The sequence below is a fragment of the Aethalodelphis obliquidens genome, unplaced genomic scaffold (assembly GCF_003676395.1).
Source record: "Aethalodelphis obliquidens isolate GAN/ISIS:26980383/991018 unplaced genomic scaffold, ASM367639v1 scaffold74, whole genome shotgun sequence".
NCBI lineage: Eukaryota > Metazoa > Chordata > Mammalia > Artiodactyla > Delphinidae > Aethalodelphis > Aethalodelphis obliquidens.
In genome coordinates, this window is record NW_020838018.1 from 4777016 (window position 1) to 4799667 (window position 22652).

General features: G+C 37.0%; 1 protein-coding gene across 2 annotated transcripts in view; it reads left to right on the forward strand.

Annotated features, from left to right (window-relative positions):
* Positions 1–22652, forward strand: part of LOC113612254 (contactin-associated protein-like 3) — a 141185-nt gene that overhangs the window by 96654 nt on the left and 21879 nt on the right. For both annotated transcript variants that reach the window (XM_027091982.1, XM_027091983.1), the window contains exons 11-15: positions 1666–1863; positions 5469–5625; positions 11527–11654; positions 19218–19388; positions 20092–20310. In XM_027091982.1, the coding sequence (XP_026947783.1) occupies positions 1666–1863; positions 5469–5625; positions 11527–11654; positions 19218–19388; positions 20092–20310 (873 nt within the window). The remainder of the gene's footprint in view (positions 1–1665; positions 1864–5468; positions 5626–11526; positions 11655–19217; positions 19389–20091; positions 20311–22652) is intronic.

Below are 22652 nucleotides of genomic sequence, written 5' to 3' on the forward strand. Positions count from 1 at the left end.
TTCAGGCACATCATTTTTCTTTGTGCTCTAAGCCATGAAAATAAATGACACAGTGGCATGGGAACTGATGAACTCCTAAGCCTAACACAGCCTTCTGCATGCCTCCCTGTACCCTCATTTCATTTGATGGAAGAAACCCTGAGGGTGAATGGGAGTAGGTAATTACCAAAAATAATGCCAGACGCATTTAAGTAATTTTCCAGGAAAATGTTGAAATATAAAATGTCTAGTGAAAACATGATTAAGGAGGAAACACAATCTATGGATTTCAAGTTGCCATAGGAACACTCACAGCCCCCTTTAGTGAGCAGAGAGACAGGTGATCCATTAAGTCTTTTCTCCTAATTGAATATAAAACTGCATTAGTCATGCTGACTCACAGTTTGTTCCTGTCCTGGCTAGTTTTTGCATATTTTGTGATGTTCTTTTCCATAGGCTTTGAATCAGAGGTTTATCCATGGCCCTTAGGGTTCTTTTCCCTGGATCTCTGGATGTATTTGATGTGTTAAGGGTTTGCAAACACCAGCATGGCTGTTTTTCCCAGACCCAAACTCTCAGGGCAGGAAAGGAGCAGGGGACCCCTCAGTGAGTTCCATGCAGCATTGTTTTGATTTTTGAACCTTGCTCATGTATGAGCTATTAAAAAATAATAAAAAATAAACACAAGGCTGTTTCCTGCCCCTGTAATATGGCAAGTTTGTGTGGATACTGATCATTTTATCAAATACATATTACAGAGGAAGTTATATGACATGACATTATAAATATAGTTGAATTAAGGCAGCTTGAGCTCAGCCTTTTAGCCACTGAGCCATGGGCCTTTTATACTGTGGGAGCTTCTATACATTCATGGTGGGAGGTTATTTTGGGGAAGATAAAAGAAGTCAAGGTGTTTTTCTTCTGTTATAAATATTGTGAAGTGTGCATTGTTTTTTAAATCTCTTGGAAAAATATAGGTAATCCATGTAATGGATTACCTATAATGGATGTCCAGCAGACATTCATGTAGCAATGGTTACTGCTAGGAATTGTTATATTAGATAGGAATTGTTACTGCAATGGTTACTGCTAGGAATTGTTATATTGTTATATTAGATACCCCAAGGCTCTGTGTTTTTTATTGCTGGCCATTGAACGAGTTGCTGACACATTATTAGTCAATTTTTGTCAAAAATACTTACTTTCCATTATTTTGCATGATCAAAATAATGATTTTGGGGGCTGCTTGTTCCTCAAATGTGTCTTGTATACATTTCTTTGATTATCAGAGGAAAAGATGCTCAGTGAGATGAGGAATATGCTCGTTACAAACATAAGTATATACACGATAATCTTTAGCTTTCCTCTTATAGTAATGGAAAGAAAAAAATAAAAGCCAAAAAGTTCTGTTTATAACTTTGAGTATTATAATACAGAATTAAAAAAATTGACCCCCTGACAATGTTGACTATAGTAATGGTAATGCAAATTTCAATAAAGAGAATCCCTACTGTCAACATTTTAAGAATTCCACTCGCTGATTCCAATGTCAAAGAGATCTGATTGCTACAAAAATAAAAACCTTAATTCAGATAAAAGATGCTTCTGATTTCCATATTTACGTTTAATGATTCCATTCTCATCACAGTCTCCTTTCTCCCTCCCAACCCCTCTTCTGCCCACCAGACACTGCATGGACCTCAGTGCAGCACAATGGCTCCCACTTGGTTAGTGTCAAAAGCTCAAATGGAGAAAGCCCCCATCCTGTGTTTTTCAAGTACACAGCCAGCATGGACCAGCTCCAGGCCATAATTGACTATGTGGACCACTGCCAACAGAAGCTGACTTTCCACTGCAAGAAGTCAAGGCTTTCAACTCCCCATGGTGAGTAATCAGAGTAATCAGACATTGTGGGCTGTAGTCCCCACAGGTCACAATGGCCTGCCAGAGATGCATGAGAATCTGTGCCCATAGTGCCCGGATCACATCTGAAGTGACAGGGATACTCTTCTTTGGAGCAAAGACCAAGGTCTTTGCTCAAAGCCAGGAATGATCTGAAGTTTCTCCCTAGACTCAACTGGGCAACTGAGCAGTAAAAGCCTCCTAAGGAGGCCCCTGGAATGCTCAGTGCTCATCTGCCATGAAGGGCAGGGACATCTTAATTCTGTCTTATCTCGGGAAGGATTGCTAACAACAACATGGCTTAGTGATCTGGAGGTGATTATTCCATGAGATTCTTTTTCATAGACAATGCAATTAGTGTCTTGGCTAATTGTTAATTGGGGAACAATGTTGGTATCCCCGCCTCTTTCACACAACGTAAGTGCTACTAGTTTATTTCTCATATCTTTTCTTCTTTTGAAAATTCTTATGTTTAATTTTATATTTTTTTCCTTTGAAAAATCCCATTCTGTTGGAATGTGCAACCTCACTGCCTTCATGAAACTGCTTGGCTTTCTGGAGGCTGGCCTGCCCCTTCTCTGATTAGGCATCTGGGGAGTGGAATGAGCAGAGGGCAGTAGGCAGGTTCTCTGAGTTCAAGCTCTTAGGACTTAGACAAGTCCCTGTCACTCAGCAGCTATGGGACTCAGGAAATCATTTTATCTTTTTTGAGTCTTCAGAGCTAAGACATTAACCTTGCCAGAACTTAATTGCACCACATCTATAAATGGCATGAAGTAAAGGCTACTTATTTGCATCTCTCCAGTTTATTGAATTTATAGTTAGTGCTAGTTAGTACTTACTGTTAGTTGATTGATGCCAAATAGATCACTGAGCTAAAATTGTATGTTCCCAGAAGAATGAGAAAGCTGCCTCCAGGAGAGTAAATTATTGTTATGGGGTGTCTAACCAGGGAAAACGAGGCAAAGACAGAGTAGTGTTGGAACCAACCACTAACAAAGTCGTAAAACAAAACCACCCAGTGAGTCATGGAGCAAACGCATACAAACTAGCAGATGGTCTATTCCAGAACCTGGACACGACCCAGATCAGCAAAGGATTCCCGCCTGGAGGGCCAGTGTCTGCCTATTGATTTGCATGTGGTTGCTCAATTGTTAGCCCTTCGATATGTTAATAAATATATAAAACAGCAACAGCAGCAACAAAAACAAATATTTAAACAAGTATTTAATTGGGGCTGGGGGGAAAGATGGAAAGAGAAAAGACTTATAAACTTAATAAACACCTGCTAAAAAAACAAAATAAGGGCCTTAATTAACCATGCATGCCAAGTTATTTGCATTTCTTATATGCTGCTACTGGAGGATTGTTAGTACAAACTTAATTTAAACAAATTCACTACAGACCTATATATTTCCAGAAGTGTTTAATTAAGGTTGAGTTGAGGCAGGCAAATAGTGTAGCCCAATACACCTTAAAATTGTTGCACTAATTTGCTCGGTATTAACAATAGACACAAATGGGTGTGCAGAGCTTTGATGCTACTCTTGTGTGGAAGGAGTGAACACACCAAAGCCTGGGTCCCTCATTAGAAGGTTGCAATGTGAAAACAGTACAAGGGGACTGCAGTGTGGGGAACAAGTAGCTTAGGAATTTTATAGGGTAGATTGGGGAATGTCAGTCAAAATTCAGTTCTCTCTCAAGAATTTTCCACTGTTCAAATTCTCAGAAGTTATCAGGAGACTGAGGAGGTGGTAATCTTGAGAGGAGATATAGCAAGTCTGGGGCCTCAGTGCAGCAGCTCTTGTGTAAGTTTTGTTTTCCAAGAGGGCCAGGGAGGAGCAGAGGGCCTAGGATCTTGCTAGGGTTCTGAAACATTTTTCCTTCAGCATCTTTAAGGTCTCTGTGTTACATATAGTTTCAGGGGATATGATTACAGGTGGCTAAAGAGGAAGTTGTATGACAGTAAGTGTTGACTCTAGGAAACCATTTGGTTGCCATACTATGAATGCTTAAGGTCATTGAGGATTGTAGCTGTGGCTGGAGAGGACAGTGAACTATGGGCTAAAATAATTGAGGAAGTAGAGCCGTGCACCCTGGTCATTGATATCTCTCCTATTCCTTTTCATTTCAGCCTCTAATTCTTCTTCATATTATCCCTAATTATTTCTTATGCAAATTCTCTAAGTTACTCAAAGGAATCTTGCATGGAGCCACATGCATTTTGTACCTTTAAAAAACACTTAATGATTTTCACTGTAGAGAGAAAAATGTAAACACACAGTAACACACTGGCATATAATGATTTCTTTGCTCTTCAAGTCGATGAAAGAGGATGTTGAATAATTACATTTTTAAGATGGAATTTTGAAAAATGTCTATTAAGTACCTATTAAATAATACACTAAAAAGATCTTCCACCCCCTAAAGATGTTTTCAACACATTAAAAAAAAAGATGGTTGATATTGATTTCTTGGCACACGTGTCACCCACTGGGCCTGCAGTGCGTGGTAATGAATGCAGTCCATGTGTTTACCAGCTGAGAGGTTGTCAGCAGAAGCAGAAGTCTCATTGAACAGGGAGCCATAATGAGCAGTGGCAATTGTAAGTTAGGGAGAAAGTTATTTCAGATTCTTAGTGGGGGCCTGATGGGGACAATTTAAGAGTTTGAAAGAGCACATGAAAATGGACAGGCATCTTTGCAGAATTGATGTCACTTCCGTTTCCCCTCCTGCCCTGATTCTCTGTTTACTAGGGACTGTTTCCCCTCCACCCTCCCGTGTGCGCCATCTTTTCTGATCTTCCTCCCCCAGGTGTACTGTAATCCCACACTGGGGCCTCAGCAGCATCTTTAGTGTAAATGAGCAGTCCTGCAGAGCTGAGGCAGCCTCTGGCCCTGTCACTTAATTATACGTTGCACTGAGGAGGGGAATGAGCTGAAGAACTTGGTGTAGTTGTCTCGGACTTGTTCAAGCCGAAGACACCTCAGGCATGAAGAAGGCTTATCAGTGCCATTTCTTTAGTTTCCAAATACAGAGCAACCCATTCAGTATAAGAAGAAGCACGTCTCCAAGAAACTTTTAGGACATGCTAGGAAGTACATGTCTTAAACACATGCCAGTGTTTTTAGCTAATAAATAAAGTGAAAGAAATCCATATTTCTTATAATAACATTAAACATTTTAATGGCATTTTAGGATCTGAAACAGATTTTAGATTCAGTGTGTAAATTACTGTGGTTTTTATTTTGATGACAATTCTTTCTTGAAAGTTATTTCCAAAGAAATTATGTAAGTGGAGTCCTCAAGAAAAGTTTGTAAATATCGTGCCTGAATGAGTTAGGGACTACATGCTCATTTTCTGATAAAAGAAAAAAATTTGGTGACAACGTAAGTTTTGACATTAAAATATATATTTTTAAACAGTTGGAAGTCCTCTTAAAAATGATCCTATTGCACAGTTAAAATATGCTCACTTCTAAAGTAGTCTCTCTATGTTTTAAATAGAGGGAAGTAAAGGAACTATATTGGGGAGGCAGGCAGTGGGGGGCAAAGTAGGTGTCACCTTTCTCGTACTTGTCTTTCAGATGGAACCCCAGTGAGCTGGTGGGTTGGAAGAACCAATGAAACACACACTTACTGGGGAGGTTCTCTGCCTGATGCTCAAAAATGTACTTGTGGATTAGAGGGGAACTGCATTGATTCTCAATATTACTGCAACTGTGATGCTGACCGGAATGAATGGTGATTTCCATATAATTTCCCTGTGCAAACTGTAATTTTTTTATTGCTTAAACGATGTACCTTAGGCAGACATTGGACACAACAGTATAATAAAGAGAAAAAATTAAAGTATTCCCTAGCAAGTTAAAAGTATAAGCTTTGATGTGTATGATATCATTAATCTGAAGCCTAAAATATTAGGTAGCTATTTTTGTTTACTTGTGAGTAACTAATCATGTCCATTTTATTTTTCTAGTAAGACAAAATAGGAATTAATGTTTCCCATTCACTGAAAGTGAAATATCTGACTTCTTAAAGTTAAGTTAATCCAGTTAATAAGATGACCACCCCTCGGCTGACCCAGGGCTGTTTGCTGACCTTCCTAATTCCCAGTTTCGTTTTCTTAAATGGCCGCACAGGGGAAACCGGACAAGGCCTTGAGTCCATGAAAGAGGATATACAGAATACAAAGCTCTCCATGCAACTGGAGGTCTCAGAAGGCTGCATACCCAAAGAAAAGGTAGACAAGGACAAATCATCCAGTAGGCACTCTGGGTAGAAAAAAATAGCTCCCTGAAAACACATGTCTACAGACTTGCCCTCACACAGATTTGGAGCCCAAATTTATATGACTTGGATGGTCCTCAAATTAAGTTAACATAGCCACAGGTTGGCAGCACCACTGGCTCATCATAGGATTACATGAGATTCTCACTGGAGGCCTGCCCTCCCCCTTCACACAGACCTCACAGGATTCCCACAGATAAAATGCCACCAAAAATAAGCTCACAATCCAGGGTTATACAACACCAGAGGACAGATGTGGGAGGCAGAAGAAACCACAAAGTGTAGATGAGATGCCTAAAAGTCTCAGATCATGGATACATTCAAAACATAGATAAAATAAATATGTGAGCTGCTTGAAAAATCAAAACTGGAATTGAAACATGAGAAAGTGATCAGATCCTATTAACAAAGATGATTGTGATTTGCAAAAGAATATTAGCCAATGATAATATTTACCCAATTTAAGATTTGTTGGATCAGATATTAGACACAAGTGATCAGAAAATTGGTGAAATGGAAAATATGTGTAAATAAATGACACAGAACAGAGAGAAGCAAAATGGGATCGAGAAAAGCGGTGACATGGAGGAGTCATGTGGAGAAGATTGAAAATGTGTCTGATTAAAGTTTCAGAAGAGAAGATTTGAGATAATGAAGAAGAGGAAATATTCAAATAGCAGAAAAATGTCCAGATTTGAGAAAACATTAGAATACCAAGCAGGATAAATAAAAGTAGATCCATATCTAGACACACCATGGTGAAATCAAAGAACACCAAAGAGAATGTTGAAAGGAGCAGAGATGAAAGCAAGACTCTTAAAGGAAAGACAGCCAGCCAGCAGACACCCCTGAACAGCCCAGGACCCAGCCCACAGAGGGCGGGACACACCCCTCACAGGGCGGAAGTGAAATAACTGTCAAACTCCCAGTGTTTACCCAGCTGATATTTTAAAAAGTGGAATAAAATTAAAATCCAGACAAACAGACACTGAAGAAATGTACCACTAGCAGACTCCACAAGTGGAATTTTTAAGAATGGTTTTCAGAATGAAAGAAAGTGATCTTATAAGGAAGGTCTCAGAGGCAGGAGGAAATATTGAGGAAAAAAAATTGTAAACTCAGAGGTTAAAAACTAAAAGAAAATACTAGACACTGATAACATGTAACTGTATGTATGAATTTGAAACACAAGAAAACAGTCAGATCCTATTAACAGAGATGATTGTGGTTTACAAAAGAACTAAAAGAATGTTTAAAAATAAAAATATTATTGAAATTTAAAACTTGTTTTGTAAATATTTATTAGAATTAAATTGCTTAAAGTTTATGTCTTAAAATTTGTGTAACCTCTAAATAATAGAAACAAAGCATGTAATATTCAAATCAGTAGAGGGAAGAAAGAAAAAATGGGATTTTAAAAACTTAGTTAATACAAAAGAAGATAGAAAGTGAGAATTTAAAAAAAGAGAAAGCAATAAGTACAAGATAAAAACTGTGTGAGTAATCATGCACAATAAATATGACAAAAATAACCATTTAAATCCAGATGTCATATTGAATTAAAAACAAATATATCTTCTTTGTAAACCTGGGCATATTGAAAACAAAATGCCAAAAAAAAATTACGAGGCAAATATACGAAAAAGTAAGTAAAATTTTAAGGTTTAATGTGGACAAAGATCACTATTACTATAAGATATTGCTTAATTTCACTATAAAAAAACAACAATGCTAATAAACTTGTATGTTTCTAATAAAAATGACTCAGAATGTATACAGAAAAAAATTGACAAAACTGAAAGAAGAAATTTACAAATCAACCATGGTAAGAAGAGGTTTAAATGTACATCTGTTTGTAATTGATAATCAAATGAACAAAAATTAGTAAGATAGAATATTTTCAAATGAAATTAACAACTTGATTTGTTGGGAACATAAAATTGTAGAGTACATAATTTTCTCAAGCACATGTAGTGCATTTTTGCAAACTGATTTTCTCAATATTCCATAAAGCAAAACTCAAAAAATTTTACAGTAGTTGTTATCCTATGAACAGTTTCTCTGATTACAATGCAATTAGGTGAGAAATGAATAATAGAAAGATTAAAAGATATACACGAGGCAATTCAAACCCACAATTGGAAAGACTGGAAACAAGGAAATAAAGATACATTACTCATAGAAAATATCGTTTTCAACAAAGAAAACCTAAGAGAATATACAGAAATATTATTGAAATTAATGAGAGTTTGGTAAGGCTACTTACTAAACCTTAGAATAACTGGATTCTTATCAAAAATGTGTTACTATAAGAAAATATAAAAACTACTAGCAGAAGGAACAAAAGGGTATAGTACCTTGGAATAAAGATAACAAAAATATGCAAGACTTTTGTAAAAAAGACATCATAAAACTTTATTATGAAAATACAAGAAGACCTAAATAAATGGAGACATCACACCACTGCCATGAATAGGAAAACTAAGCATCTCTCCTCCAAATAATTTTCTTGATTCCATTTAATTCCAAACAAATGCTAAACATTTGTTTATTTTTGGGGGTAGTGACAAACAGGTTCTAAAATTTATTTGGAAAAGAATGGTACATGAATAGCTAAGACGATTCTGAAAATGGAAACAATGTGGGGAGACCGGCCCTACCAGACATGAATAAGTCTTATGATGCCGCAGTAATTAATACAGTGTGAGTTTGCCGAAGGGATGAGCCAGTAGAACAGCTAACCCCAAAAAAGAGTCTGGGAGCTTTCAAAATGTGTAATTCTGGGTGATGAAAATTATCTTGTCGCCAGTCTCTCTTTCTCCCCAGCAATTATAAAACTTAAAGTTGACCCAGTATTTCTCCCCTGCAGCTTTCCCAACAACTCAAAGTAGTCAAAGCTCCATTATACCTCAAAAAAAAGTCTACTGAAAAACAAACAAACAAACAAAAAAACCCAGAAGAATTTCTAGAGCATTAGAAACTAAAACCAAAAAAAGGTGGATTTGGAAGTTCTCTTACTGAATGTTTAAAACTGTTTGTGAGAAATTTTCATACCTAGGTATTCATGCAATCTTTACAAATTTTGGAAACAATTGAGAAGCAAGAAGAAAACAGATGTAACTAAAAATTAGGCAGTTTTGAATGAGTCTGGTGAACATGGCATATAATATCTTACATAAAGCATGGACAGTGGGAATGACCTGTACAAATAAAGAATTTTTAAATAAGAAGAGTTTAAAATTTTCTCAGATTCAGGAAGGTACTTTGCAAACAACAAAAGGACAAAAAGACTTATGATGCTATCTGCCTTAAGGCACACTACATGCATTATGATTTTTTTAAAGTTTTTTTCAGGGCTGTGAATGCATTGTCAATGTTAAAAACAGAATTAAAATGTAGCTTTTTGCTATATAGAAAGTGTAGCTTTTAAAGGGCTCCTTAAGGGCTTCCCTGGTGGCGCAGTGGTTGAAAGTCCGCCTGCCGATGCAGGGGACGTGCGTTCGTGCCCCGGTCCGGGAAGATCCCATATGCAGCGGAGCGGCTGGGCCTGTGAGCCGTGGCCGCTGAGCCTGCGCGTCCGGAGCCTGTGCTCCGCAACAGGAGAAGCCACAACAGTGAGAGGCCCGCGTACCACAAAAAAAAAAAAAAAATGCTCCTTAAAATTCAAAGATCCTCAATGAAGAACTTATGCATTTACATTTTTCCTCTAAGATGTTCTACCAAAATAGCAATCACGGGAATTAAAATACTATTTGTAATGTTTACTGATATTAAATACCAGGAATTGATTTGGTGTGCTCTCCCTGTGTTTATAATAAAATAAGTTTCCAGACTGACCCCCTCCCGCATAATCCAGTGACATCTTCTAGCTTGTGAATACCGTTCCCAACAAAGTCAGGTGTTATGTGCTTGGGATGAAGCCTGTGTACTTCTAACAGCAGGAATTGCAGGGGCTTCACCAGATAAAGCCATGTTGTTTAATTCAGTCTGATTTTTTGATGCAATCTGATTTTTAAAAATTGTTTCTTAAATTTTAGGGTTTTATTTCATATTTTTCATATCTTACCATATGCACTTCCAGTCACTTTGTTCAAATTTTTAAACAAAATAAAAATCTTAATAATTTTACATTTTCTAACTTAAAAGAATATTTCGATGCCTAGCAGAATTGGAATGATTAACTATTAAGTTAGGAAGACTTTTTTTGCAGGAAAGCTGTCAGGTTGAACCATGTGAAACAGCTGATTTTTTGACCTGCAAAAGTGGCAGTTTCAAATGTTTCAACTTGTATATACAAGAGTGAGTGGTGGCTTTGTAATTATTTGGAATTAAAACTTACTAGGTTCTACACGGAACAATAAATTAGACAAACTAGTATTTGTTCATAAATCAGAAGTACGTATGTAATTGAAGTATACAATGAAACATATGAACAGCTTACAAGGTATAGAAAAACCTTCCTACTTTGTCCAGAGAGGACGGTGGTTGTACAACCAACTTACCAGCCAGGTCCTCTGGCTCCTGTTCCAATCCTATTGTATTAAACCATAGATATTAATATGTCCCCAAATAGTCACTTACATGATGATATTATTGGTATTGTTATTATTTATAACATCCACTGGGGGGCATTGATGGTGGGTTTTATGTTTACATCCCCAACACACAGGGCCTGGCAAATAGAAGCATAATAAGTGTTTGTCGAATGAATGGATGGTGACAATCTTTGGCAAAGCACTTTCCCATGCATTAGCCCATTTATTAATTTTAAGAATATATTGTATCATATCTTCATCATGGTTTTGAATCAGTATTTTGTTTTGATTTTGTTTTTAAATTTATGGCTTCAGCAAATAAGGAAATGCCTCATAACCACAGTAGGAATTTCTGAAACTTTAGTAAAAAAAAAAAAAGTCCAAGTATTGAAAACCTAGGTCTTGTCAGTCAGGTGGTTTTGTTTTTTGTCTTTTTTTTTTTTTTTTTTTTTTTTTAATGAAGGAAGATTGCTGTTGCTTCTGTAAATTCTGCATTTAAGTATTACACAGTGGCTGAATTGGAAAGAACAATGAGCTGCTAATTGCACTGAAATGTAATCTCATGCCTGTATCCATGACCATAATTTTGGACCTGCCTGCTTTCTTCTCTATGGTCACGTAGATGAACAAATGTCTCTGGTCCTCAGAAGACCTCATTCAATATATTAGTATGTTTGTAAGTGTTCAGATGAGATGTTTGATTTCCCTACTGTTATGTACTTACAAATTTAGCTTAATACCCCTTGAACTGCAATCAAAGACTATTACTCTTCTGTACATTATTCAGAATAATGTTAAGGTGGTTGTATTTGTTTTCTAGGACCAGCAACACAGTAGTCCTTTCCCATAAGAAGCACTTGCCGGTCACTCAGGTTGTGATGAGAGACACAGGGCGACCACATTCTGAAGTGGCTTATACACTGGGGCCTCTGCTCTGCTCGGGGGACAGTAAGTAGTGGCAAGAGGAACCGTCTTCATCCCTGCTAATACATTTCAATCTTTTAAGAGAAATCGAACTGCCTGGGTTCATAAAAACACTGTCTGTACTGATAATCTGTACTTCATTAGGAATGTATTAACTTTATAAAATAAGTGTATATTGTTAATGTAATTGAGAAAAAACATATTACCTCTGGATTATGTAGAGGTATCTTTTATATGACATTTACATGAGACTGTGCTGCAAAGATTCATGGAATCATCTGAAATATATCACTTGTTCAGCAAACATCTAATATGTACCTACTAAGTATAAGGCACTTTGCTGAATGCTGAGATGCCTGAAATTGGTAAGATAAGGAGAAAATGAGAGGACAGAACCCATCAAGTGTATCTAGTCATTAATGCCTTCTGACAATTCTGAATTTTTACACAGGAAGTCTCGATGCTCTTAACTCCACTTACCCCTCCAACTGCATCTTGTGTATCCTTCATGCCCCCAAAATAACTGAAATAAAATATATGAGTTCTATTTTTAATTTTCAAACTTCTACCCTCTCTTGAATATCAGGCCTTCTCCTCCATCTCGTCCATTGCTCCCCAGAAACTGCTTTTTCCTGTCACCAATGAGAACTCAACATTTCTAAATCCAATTCTTATTCCCTGATACCATCTGAGTTGACCTGTCAGCAACTTTGGATTCCTCCCATGATTCAAACTTCTTTAATTCACTTTCTTTACGTGGTGGCCAGCATACCACAAAATTTTCCTACCCTCCTCTCCCCAACCTTCCTTCACCTCGCCAGCAGGATAACGTTGGGGTTCCCCAGGGCTCTATGCTCCGCCCTCTCTCCTCTCTGCTCTCAATTGGTGATCTTCTCCCATCATCTCATGGCTTTAAATACGGCATGGGCATCAGTGACCTCCACGCCTATACCTATACCTAGTCTTCCTGAACTCCCAGCTCCTGCATCCAGCTGGCTATTCCGTACTTCTTCATTCCAATTGGCATTTCAAACCCAACTTGTCAAAAAAATGAGAAAAGAAAAAGAAAGCATTTCCACACCAACCTTCCTCAAATCAATGCATAGCAACTCCATTCTTCCTGTTGCTTCTTAGACTGAAAACATTACAGTCACTCATAACTTCTCTTTTCTATCATAACCCATATCTAATTCATCAGCAAATCTTATTGGTTCTAACTGCAAAAATGGACCCAGAATTTATCTCCATTACCACCTGTACCTGGATTGTTGCTGTGGCCCCATAACTGGCCTACCTGCTACTGTCTCTGCCCACTTAGCTGATACTCCACACAAGAGCCAGAGGGAATAAAATCAGGTCACGTCAGTCCTCTGCCCCAAACTCTCTTCTGGCACTCATCTCAGAGGAGAGGCCAAAGTACAATGTCCACCAAGGCCACAGTAGCCATGTTGCCCTCTGAGCCAGGCAGTACCACAGTGGGGCCTGTGGAACCACAACCCTCCCTGGGGCCCCATAGGAGGTGTTGCCATGTGAGGGAACCCTGGCATTTCTGAACCTTGCTATTGGAAAAAAAAGAGGGTCCTATTTCAGATAATAAAAATACTGAGATGCAGATAGTCAAAATGTAGAAAGCCTATGAACGTGCCTTGACTCGATGATAGTATAGTTATTTTTCTCACTCATAACATAAATATGCAAACCACAGTTCTCTTTCTGGATAAGGTGAAGCAAATACAACCCACCCCGTCTCTCTCACTGAACTCACCCATAAAACCTGGACATGAAGATAACTGCATGAAGCTGTTATCTCAGGACTCTGGAAAGCAAATAGCAGGGAAGAGAAAGCAAAATTCACCATTTATTTTTTCCTCCAGTATCTCTCAGCCACTGGGTCCCAGATGGAGAGAGTCCCAGAAGAAGTCCTCTAGTCCTGTTTGGAGGAGGGGACAGGGAGCTCCTAACTGTGAGAGAGCACAGTAGTCTCATTTCTCCCCTTCTCTCTGTTTTCTGAGGTTCCAGTTCCCAGGCAGCCCCATGGCAATAGTGGTAGAAGCTGCCTCAGAAACACACAAGAGCCAGAACTCCAAGGAAAGGCATCTTCTGCTCTGGACAGGGGAGCCCTGACTCTACGACAGTGGCAGACTCATGTTACTTTTGTTTTTTTTTCTCTGTTCACCCATCACTAGGCAATGGACATATGTACAGGTGCAGGAGTGAATAGGAAAGCACAATAAATCAGGCTGAATAGAGCCCTAGTTTTCTGGTTGTATGATTGAAAAGGGAGCTGCAGGGAATTGGAAAGTATCTGGAAGAGCACAGAGAGGGAAGAGTTCAAGAGAATGATGCCACAAGTTGTCTATGAAGTCCTGGGTTCACCTCAGAGCTACACATGCCTGGATCTGCTCCTAATTATAGGCCAAAGTTGAGAACTGAAGAGGCTACCATCCAGGACTCAGACTGGCCACTGAGTGGTGCAGAAGTGAGGCAGAGTTGAGTAGTACTGCAAAAGCTTTGAAAACTGGACAGCCATAGGAACCATGGACCATGCACGGAGGACAGGTTGGAATGTGTGGCCAGATCCTAACCAGGACAGCTGCCTGCACAATAAGAAAAATATCAACATGCACTTTGAATTTAAGCAAAGCCCAGAGTTTGTTAACATAGTATTTTAAAGATCTAGGAAATAGTCCAAAATTACTTCGCCTACAAAGAACCAGAAAAATCCAAGTTTGTATAAGCAAAGGTAATCAACAGATACCAATGACACAGAGGTTAGAATTATCTGATAAAGACACTAAAACAGCTATTACACAAAAACTCTAACAAGTAATAATAAATGCTTTTGAAACAAATAGAAAAAGAAAAAGTTTCAGCAAAGAAATAAGATATATAGAGGAGAGCTAAATGGAAACTTTAGAAATAAGAAGTACGGTAATGGAAATGAAAGATGCACTGGATGGGTTAAATAGCAGATTTGAGATGAAACAGTCAATGACACTGAGGATAGATAAATAGAAAGTATTCAATCTGAACAAGAGAAAGAAAAAAGGTTGAAAAAAAAATGAACAGGGCCTCAGGGACCTGTGGGTTAATAATAAAAGATATACCATTTATGTAATTGAATTTCCAGAGGAAGAGAGGAAAGAGTGCTGGTGCTGAAAAATATTTGAAAAACTAATGGCTGAAAACTTTAAGTTTGGCAAAGAGAGACTTGAGAAGTTGAATGAACCTGAAACAGTATAAACTCAAAGAAATTCACATCTAGACATATCATAAACAAACTGATGTGAAAACTAAAAACAATGAGAAACTTTTTGAAATCAGCTAGAGAGAATAATGATGCATTGCCTATAGCGAAATACCAATTCAAATGACAGTAAGTTTCTCATCAGAAATATAGAGGTCAGAAGGAAGTGGCAAAACATTTCTCAAGTGCTGAAAGTAAAGAATTGTCAGTCCAGAATTCTATGTTAAGCAAAAATATACTTCAGGAATGAAGGTAAAATTTTTTAAAATTTCAAATGAAAGAAAGCTGAAAGTGTTCATCGCCTGAAGCCATCCTTTAAAAGAATTTCTAAAGGAAGTTTTTTTAGATAGAAAGGAAATGATATCAGAAGGAAATTTTGAACTTTGGGAATAAAAAAATCAACATTAGAAATGGTAAATAACTGGTAAATTTAATAGATTATTCTCCTATTGAGTTATTTTAAACATATCTGAGGGTTGAAAGCAAAAAATACATTATTTCACAGGGTCACAGGGTATTAATTTTGTGTGGATATAATACACATGGCAACAACAACATAAACAGGAGTAGGTAAAAGGACAAAATTGTTGTCAAAGTTTTTACAAATCACTTGAAGTGGTTAAAACATAGATTCTAAGCATACTAAGAAAGGTAAGTATATATATTGTAATCCTTAAAGGAACCAAATAAGAAACTGCTATACAAATAGAATACTGAAAAATGTTTAAATAACCCAAAAGGAGACAGAAAAAGGAAAACAGAAGAACAAAAAAATAGAACAAATAGGAAAAAATAATAAAATGATAGAACTAACATATCAACATTTGTATTTAATGTAAGTGGTCTAAGTAAACTAATTAAAAGACAGATTGTTGTGACTCAACTATAGGCTGTCTATAAGAAATTCAATTCAAATATAATGACATAATAAAAGAATATGATGGAGAAAGATATACTATACAAACATGAATTTAAAGAAATCTGGAGTTTTTATTAAAATTTTTGCTTGCAAGCAAAGAAAATTAATACATATAAAAAAGGACCAAGAAGACTGAAGAATCTTAAATGTGTATGCTAATAACTGAGCTTCAAAATACATAAAGCAAAAACTGACAGGGTGGAAAGGCGAAATAGAGAAACTCATAATTATCATTAAAAAGTCCAATACTGCTCTCTCATTAGCTTATGGAACTAATAGAGGGAAAGTCAGCAAGGATATAGAAGACCTGAATGTCACCAGAAAACAAATGAATCTAATTGACATTTATAGAATACTCTACCAACAGTAGAATACACATTCTTTGCAAACGCACATGAATCTTTAACCCAGATACAGCATATTTAGTGTCATAAAACAAACTTTAACCAATATTAAACAATTTAAATCTTACAAAATGCAAGATTTGACATAATTGAATTAAATTAGAAATAAATAAAAAAGATGGTGAGAAAGTCTCAAAACACTTAGAAATTAAACACCAAACTGTCAAATAATACCCGAGTCAAGGAAAGGTCTCAATAGATACGATAAAATGTATTGAACTGAATGAAAATTAAAGTACAGTGTATCAAAATTGGTAGTATGCAGTTATAGCAGTGCTTAGAGGGATATTGAGAGCAATAAATGCTTATATTATGAAAGAAAAAAGATCTCAATTCAATAATGTAAGACTTCACCAAAAAAAAACCAAACTAGAAATAGAAGAGAAAAATAAACCTAAAGCAAGCAGAAAGAAGGAAATAATAAAGAATAGAAATCAATTAAATTAAAATCAGAGTATATAAAAACAAAAAAAAGATTCTTTTAAAATATTAATAAAATTGGTAAAACTCTAAGAAAACTATCCAAAGAAAAGAGAAGATAAAAATTATCAATATGAGAAATGAGAGTTGGGATAATACTACAGACCCCACAGACATCAACAGTATAATAAAACTATACTACAAACAACTCTACACATATTAATTCTACAACATAGATGAAGTGGACCAATTCCTTAAAAACCGCTAACAGCCAAAACTTTCTTAAGATAAACCAGACAACTGGGATAGACCTAATAGTATTAATGGAATTGAATTTGTAGTTAAAAACCTTCTGAAAAAGAAATCCAGACCAAGATTGTTTCACTGATTATTCTACCAAAGAAATAATACCATATCTACACAACCTCTTTCAGAAAATAAAAGAGGAAATTCTTTCCAACATTTTAAGGAGAGCATTGCTTTGATATCCAAACTAGACGAAGAAGTGCAAAAAAATGATAACTACTGATAATGTTATTACCAACACAGATGCGAAAATCCTCAACAAAACATTAACAAATAATCCAGGAATATTTTTAAAAATGCACCACCACCAACTGCAGTTTATCCCATGATGCAAGACTGATTCAGTATTTGGAAGATGATCAGTTTGATCTACCACGTTAACAGTCTAAGGAAGAAAAATCACTCCAGGTGCTTTTTCTATATCAATTAATATGAACATTATAATTAATATGAACATAATAATTAATATGAACATAATAATATGAACAATATAATATAACATTATATATAATTGAATTATTATGGTAACAAATTCAACATGATAATTTACATCATAATAGCATTTATAATAAAATTCTTAGCAAACTAGGTATAAAAGGAAAATTCTTAAACTTAATAGGACAGTATCTGTACAAAACATCTAGCATCATAATAATTGGTGAAAAACTGAGTGCTTTCCCCCTAAGGATGGGAACAAGATAAGGATATCCAATCTCACCACATCTATTCAACAACTTTGATCATATGGGAAGTCCTAGCCACGGCGATAATGTAAGAAAGAAAATAAGTGCATACAGGCTGGAAAGCAAGAAAGAAAACTCTATTCACACGTATATACATACGACTGCCTACGTAGAAAATCTCAGGGAATGTCCCGCCCCTGCCCAGCAAAAACAAAAACAAAAACCCTACTAGGTCTTATTAAGTGAGCTCAACAAGATCACAGGATACAAGGTCAACAGAAGACAAATCAGTCATATATGCTAGCAATGTATAAATAGAAACCAAAATTTACAAGAGAAAGTCATTTTCAATAGCTAGAAAGAATATAATACTTAGGTATATATTTAACAAAAACATGTATAAGATCTGTAACTCATCAAAAAGTGACTAAACACTGAAGAAAGGAATCAAAGAATCTAACTAAAGGGAGAGATATACTGTGTTCATGGATTGGAAGACTCAATATAGGAAAGATGTCAGTTCTCCCCAAGTTAAAAACACACTTCACCAAAGAGGATATAAGAATGGCAAATAAGCACATGAAAAGATGTTCAACATCATTACCTATTAGGGACGGCAAATTAAAACCACAACGAGATACTACTACACACCAATTTGGATTGCTAAAATAAAAGAAATATATACTCACAATATTAAATGCTGGTGAAGATATGAAACAACTGTGTCTCTTATACATTGTTAATGGGAATTAAAAATGGTACAGTCACTCTGGAAAACTGTTTGGCAGTATCTTATAAAGTTAAACATACTTACCATATGACCCAGGGATTATACCCCTGGGAATTTACCCTACAAAAATGAAAACATATGTCCACACAAAAACCTTTACACGAATGTTTATAGCAGTTCTATGTGTAACTGACCAAATCTGGAAAGACCCCTAGTGTTCTTGAATGTGGACAAATAAACTGTGGCAGATCCATATGGAATATTACAGAGCAGTAGAAAGGAATAGATATTGACATGCAACAGCTCGAATGAATCTCAAAGGCTTTATGTTGAGTGAAAGAAGCCGATCTCAAAGGGTTGCATGCTGCATGACTCTATTTATATGCTATTTGGAAAAGGCAAAACTATAGGGACAGAGACTAGTTCATGATATCCAGGGCTTAAGGGTGGTTGGAGGTTGTGACTATAAGGAAATAGCAAGAGGGAGGTTTTTGGGGTGTTGGAACTGTCTTTTATTCTGATTTTAATGATGGCTATGCAAATCCACAAATGTATTAAAAGTTATATAACTGTATGTCCCTAAAAAGTCAATTTTACTTGATGATAATTCAAAAAATAATATTGTTTTTAAAAAAACACGGGTCATTTCCAAAGTGATTGTCCCTCCACTCAGTTGCAACCATGTCCACGTTCTTAATCCTCAAAAGAATCACTACTTGGACATTCATGTCATGGCTACATGTTCAGAAGAACCACAAAATGAAGGCTTTTAAAGATAAATAATGCAATGAATGGTAAAAATCCTAGAAATATAAAAAGTAATTGTTGTTTGTTTTGTTTCATTGTTATTTTCACTTTTTTTTTCTTCTTGTAAACAGATTCATTTTGGAATTCAGCTTCCTTCAATACTGAGACTTCATACCTTCATTTCCCTACATTCCGAGGAGAGCTTAGTGCTGATGTGTCTTTCTTTTTTAAGACCACAGCTTTTTCGGGGGTGTTTGTAGAGAACCTGGGGATCACAGACTTCATCAGGCTAGAGCTGCGAGGTGAGTTGCCCACCCTGGACAAAGCCATGGGGTACTCAGTTATTAACAATAACCTTGTTAGTAACGTAATTTCTGATGTATTGCCATGCTTCCTTTGTCGGTTGTATTTCTTGATTAAATGCTAAAATTCTATGATTTTAAATAATTATTTTTAATAGAAAGTGAAACAGTGATTCACGAAACATACAACAGTCTATACAATTCCTTGTTGTCTTAATTCTATGTGCAATCAGGATATTAAACCAACCTGGTCAAATAACTGCTGACTAAATCACAAAATTATGTGATTTAATTGACTAGTCATACTGTTTATGTATGTAGACAAAGCTTAATTTATTACTTTGTGAATTTCACATAGTGCTTTTAAAACTATATTAAGATTTAAACCACCTTTAAATAAACTCACTTATACCTATGAAGTCAGATAAAATGTTAGTTGTATTTTTATAGGTAAATATCTCTATTGCTTAGGGCTTAGCAAGATGAATAGTAAACTCTAAGAAGAAGTATGTTAAAGTCAGCTTTGCTTTTTGCTTTTGCTTTTGCTTTTTTTTTTTTACCAGCTCAGACTGACATTTGTCTGCATCAATATCATGGTCTTCTTTCATAAGGAGCATGTCATGGTGCTTTTTTCATGTCTACTCAAGACCAAATTTTCTCCCCTGTGAATGAACTTGACCAGCTCTCATATCTTTATTTCCAGCCCCTGCAGAAGTGACCTTTTCCTTTGATGTGGGGAATGGACCTTGTGAGGTCACGGTGCAGTCCCCCACTCCCTTTAACGACAATAGGTGGCACCATGTGAGGGCAGAACGGAACGTTAAAGAAGCATCCCTTCAAGTGGATCAGCTCCCTAGGGAGACCCAAACTGCCCCAGCTGATGGGCACGCCCGCTTGCAGCTCAACAGCCAGCTCTTCGTGGGTGAGTGCTGCTAGCGGCTTGTAACGGAGCTGTGCTGTGAATGCAGAGGTGGACCGAGAGAAAATCACAGCTACAGCAGTAGTGATAATAGTAATGGCCACAGGGACTACTATCGGCCCTGGTGGGAGGCAGAGATATTGAATAAAATCCTCTGAACTGAGAAGGAACTTTGGGACTGCAAATCGAAGCAGGCAACTCCGTAAAGTGCAATTATGAAGTTTATTGTGGGTAACTTACATCCAGGGGACGATGAGCCAGAGACGTTCACAGCTGCACTGCGTGCCATGGAAAAGGCTCCTGGGGGATTTAAAGGAGACAAAACTAAAAATAGAATCTGATTACCAAGTGAGAAGCACCCATGGTCAGGAATCGGGATTTTTTCCTCCCCAAGGGGGTCTCATGACCATCTGCATCAGCAAAAGGCACTCTTCCAGTTTTCATATTAGATGAAGGCAAGGGTAAAGGTTGATAAGGAACTTATCTGGCTGGGATGCATTCCGTGTGAGTAAGCTAAGGCTCAGTCCCCCAGAAAGAGGAGGGGGTGGGACTGCGGGCCTAAGATGGAGCTGACAAAAGGGAGTCAGTGTGGTTCAGCCACACAGACACTATGTACCAAGAGCTCATTTAATATAAATATCTCTGCTATAGATTATTGTACCCAATTTGCAGATGAGATCATGGAGGCTCAGAGACATCAAGGGACTTAACCATAGAAACACAACTGGAAGGAAAATCCAAACTCGTGTTGGACTGATTCCCAAGCTTGCACGTAATATCATAGACGATTTATGTTTGTTTCAATTACTTCTTATCCATACTATTTATAAAACAAATAGCAATTTTTATCCATTTCTCTCACTTCACTTCTCAGTATAGTTAGAGAACCAGCCCCGTAATTGGGACAAAATCCTCCAGAGTCCCCTCAGAAACAGGCCATAGGAGCCTAGGGAGGCTGAGGCAGCCTCGTGTGACTGGGCACAGCAGGACTTTCCCCAGCCCAGCACCTGGTTCCTCTCAGTCCTGCACCCCCTCTGCTGCTCTCTTGTTGCAAATGCCTTGTTTAGACGCAGAGCTGGCTCATTATTCTGCTGTCCATTCTTTAAAGATTAAAGCTCTGGGTAGTGGGAGTCTTCCCTCTAACTTACGTGCTTATTCTTTATTATTGTTTGTTTTTCCCAAAGGGAGAAACAACTTTTGCTACATTGCTTTTTAGATTATTCTAATTTGGAAACTAAGCAGATTAACGAAATAGCTCTCACTTGGTCTTTTCTCACATATTTTAAAGTAAATAAGGACACAGTCCAATGAAAAATTGATATAAATCACAAATTAGCACACAGTCTGCTTTGCCAGGTGATACCTACTGCTGTGTCCAGGAACTAATGCTATTCAGTGAATTTAAGTGTGTGTGTATGTGTGTGTACGTATACAGCCCATGGCACCATAAAACAGCTTCAAGCACAGTTAGTTCTTACTGACTTGAGGCTTCATTTTAAATTATCAAACTGCAAATCAAATTAAATAATTCTATTTTCTGATTTATAGTCCTGAGGATTAATTAGCGGAATTTCTAGGAACAGAGTTTGGATGGAAATCTACCTAGAACTAGTGTTTCCACTATGGTTATGTTTCTAAAGCCTGAGGAGTTAGTTGAAAATTCAGATTTGGGGTACCTTCCCCAGGCCCACTGAATCAGAATCTTGTGGAATAAATCCAAAATCTGTTTTTAGCAAACACTCCAAGTGACTCCTGTGCTCCCATATTTATTATGCTCACATGAGAAATGATAGAAATATAGGGGGATATATATTATTTGGTTAATGTTATACCACCTGACCTCAGAGCCGCCAGGATGGAGTATGAAAGGTCTGAGGTGCTAAATTTTGGTTTTACCCCTTCTGCCTTCTTTTTCTTTGTTCTTGCCTCAGTTCCTTTTCACAGCTTTATTAGTGAGAGCTCTTCTAAGTAAGAATTAGTATTTTATATATGTGTAATAGATATGCTATATAAATATATATACAAATTTGTAATATATATTATATTAAATACATACACAAATTTATATATTACAAATTTATAATATATATTACATCGCAAAGATTTTTAAACTATGTAACCTTTATTATGCATGTCATTGTTTGTAAATTTAAACTTTAAAAAGGATCGATGGTGTTTATTTTGTTCTTTAAGAAAGGAACAATGTAGGGGCTTCCCTGGTGGCACAGTGGTTGAGAGTCCGCCTGCCGATGCAGGGAACATGGGTTCGTGCCCCGGTCCGGGAAGATCCCACATGCTGCGGAGCGGCTGGGCCCGTGAGCCATGGCCGCTGAGCCTGCACGTCC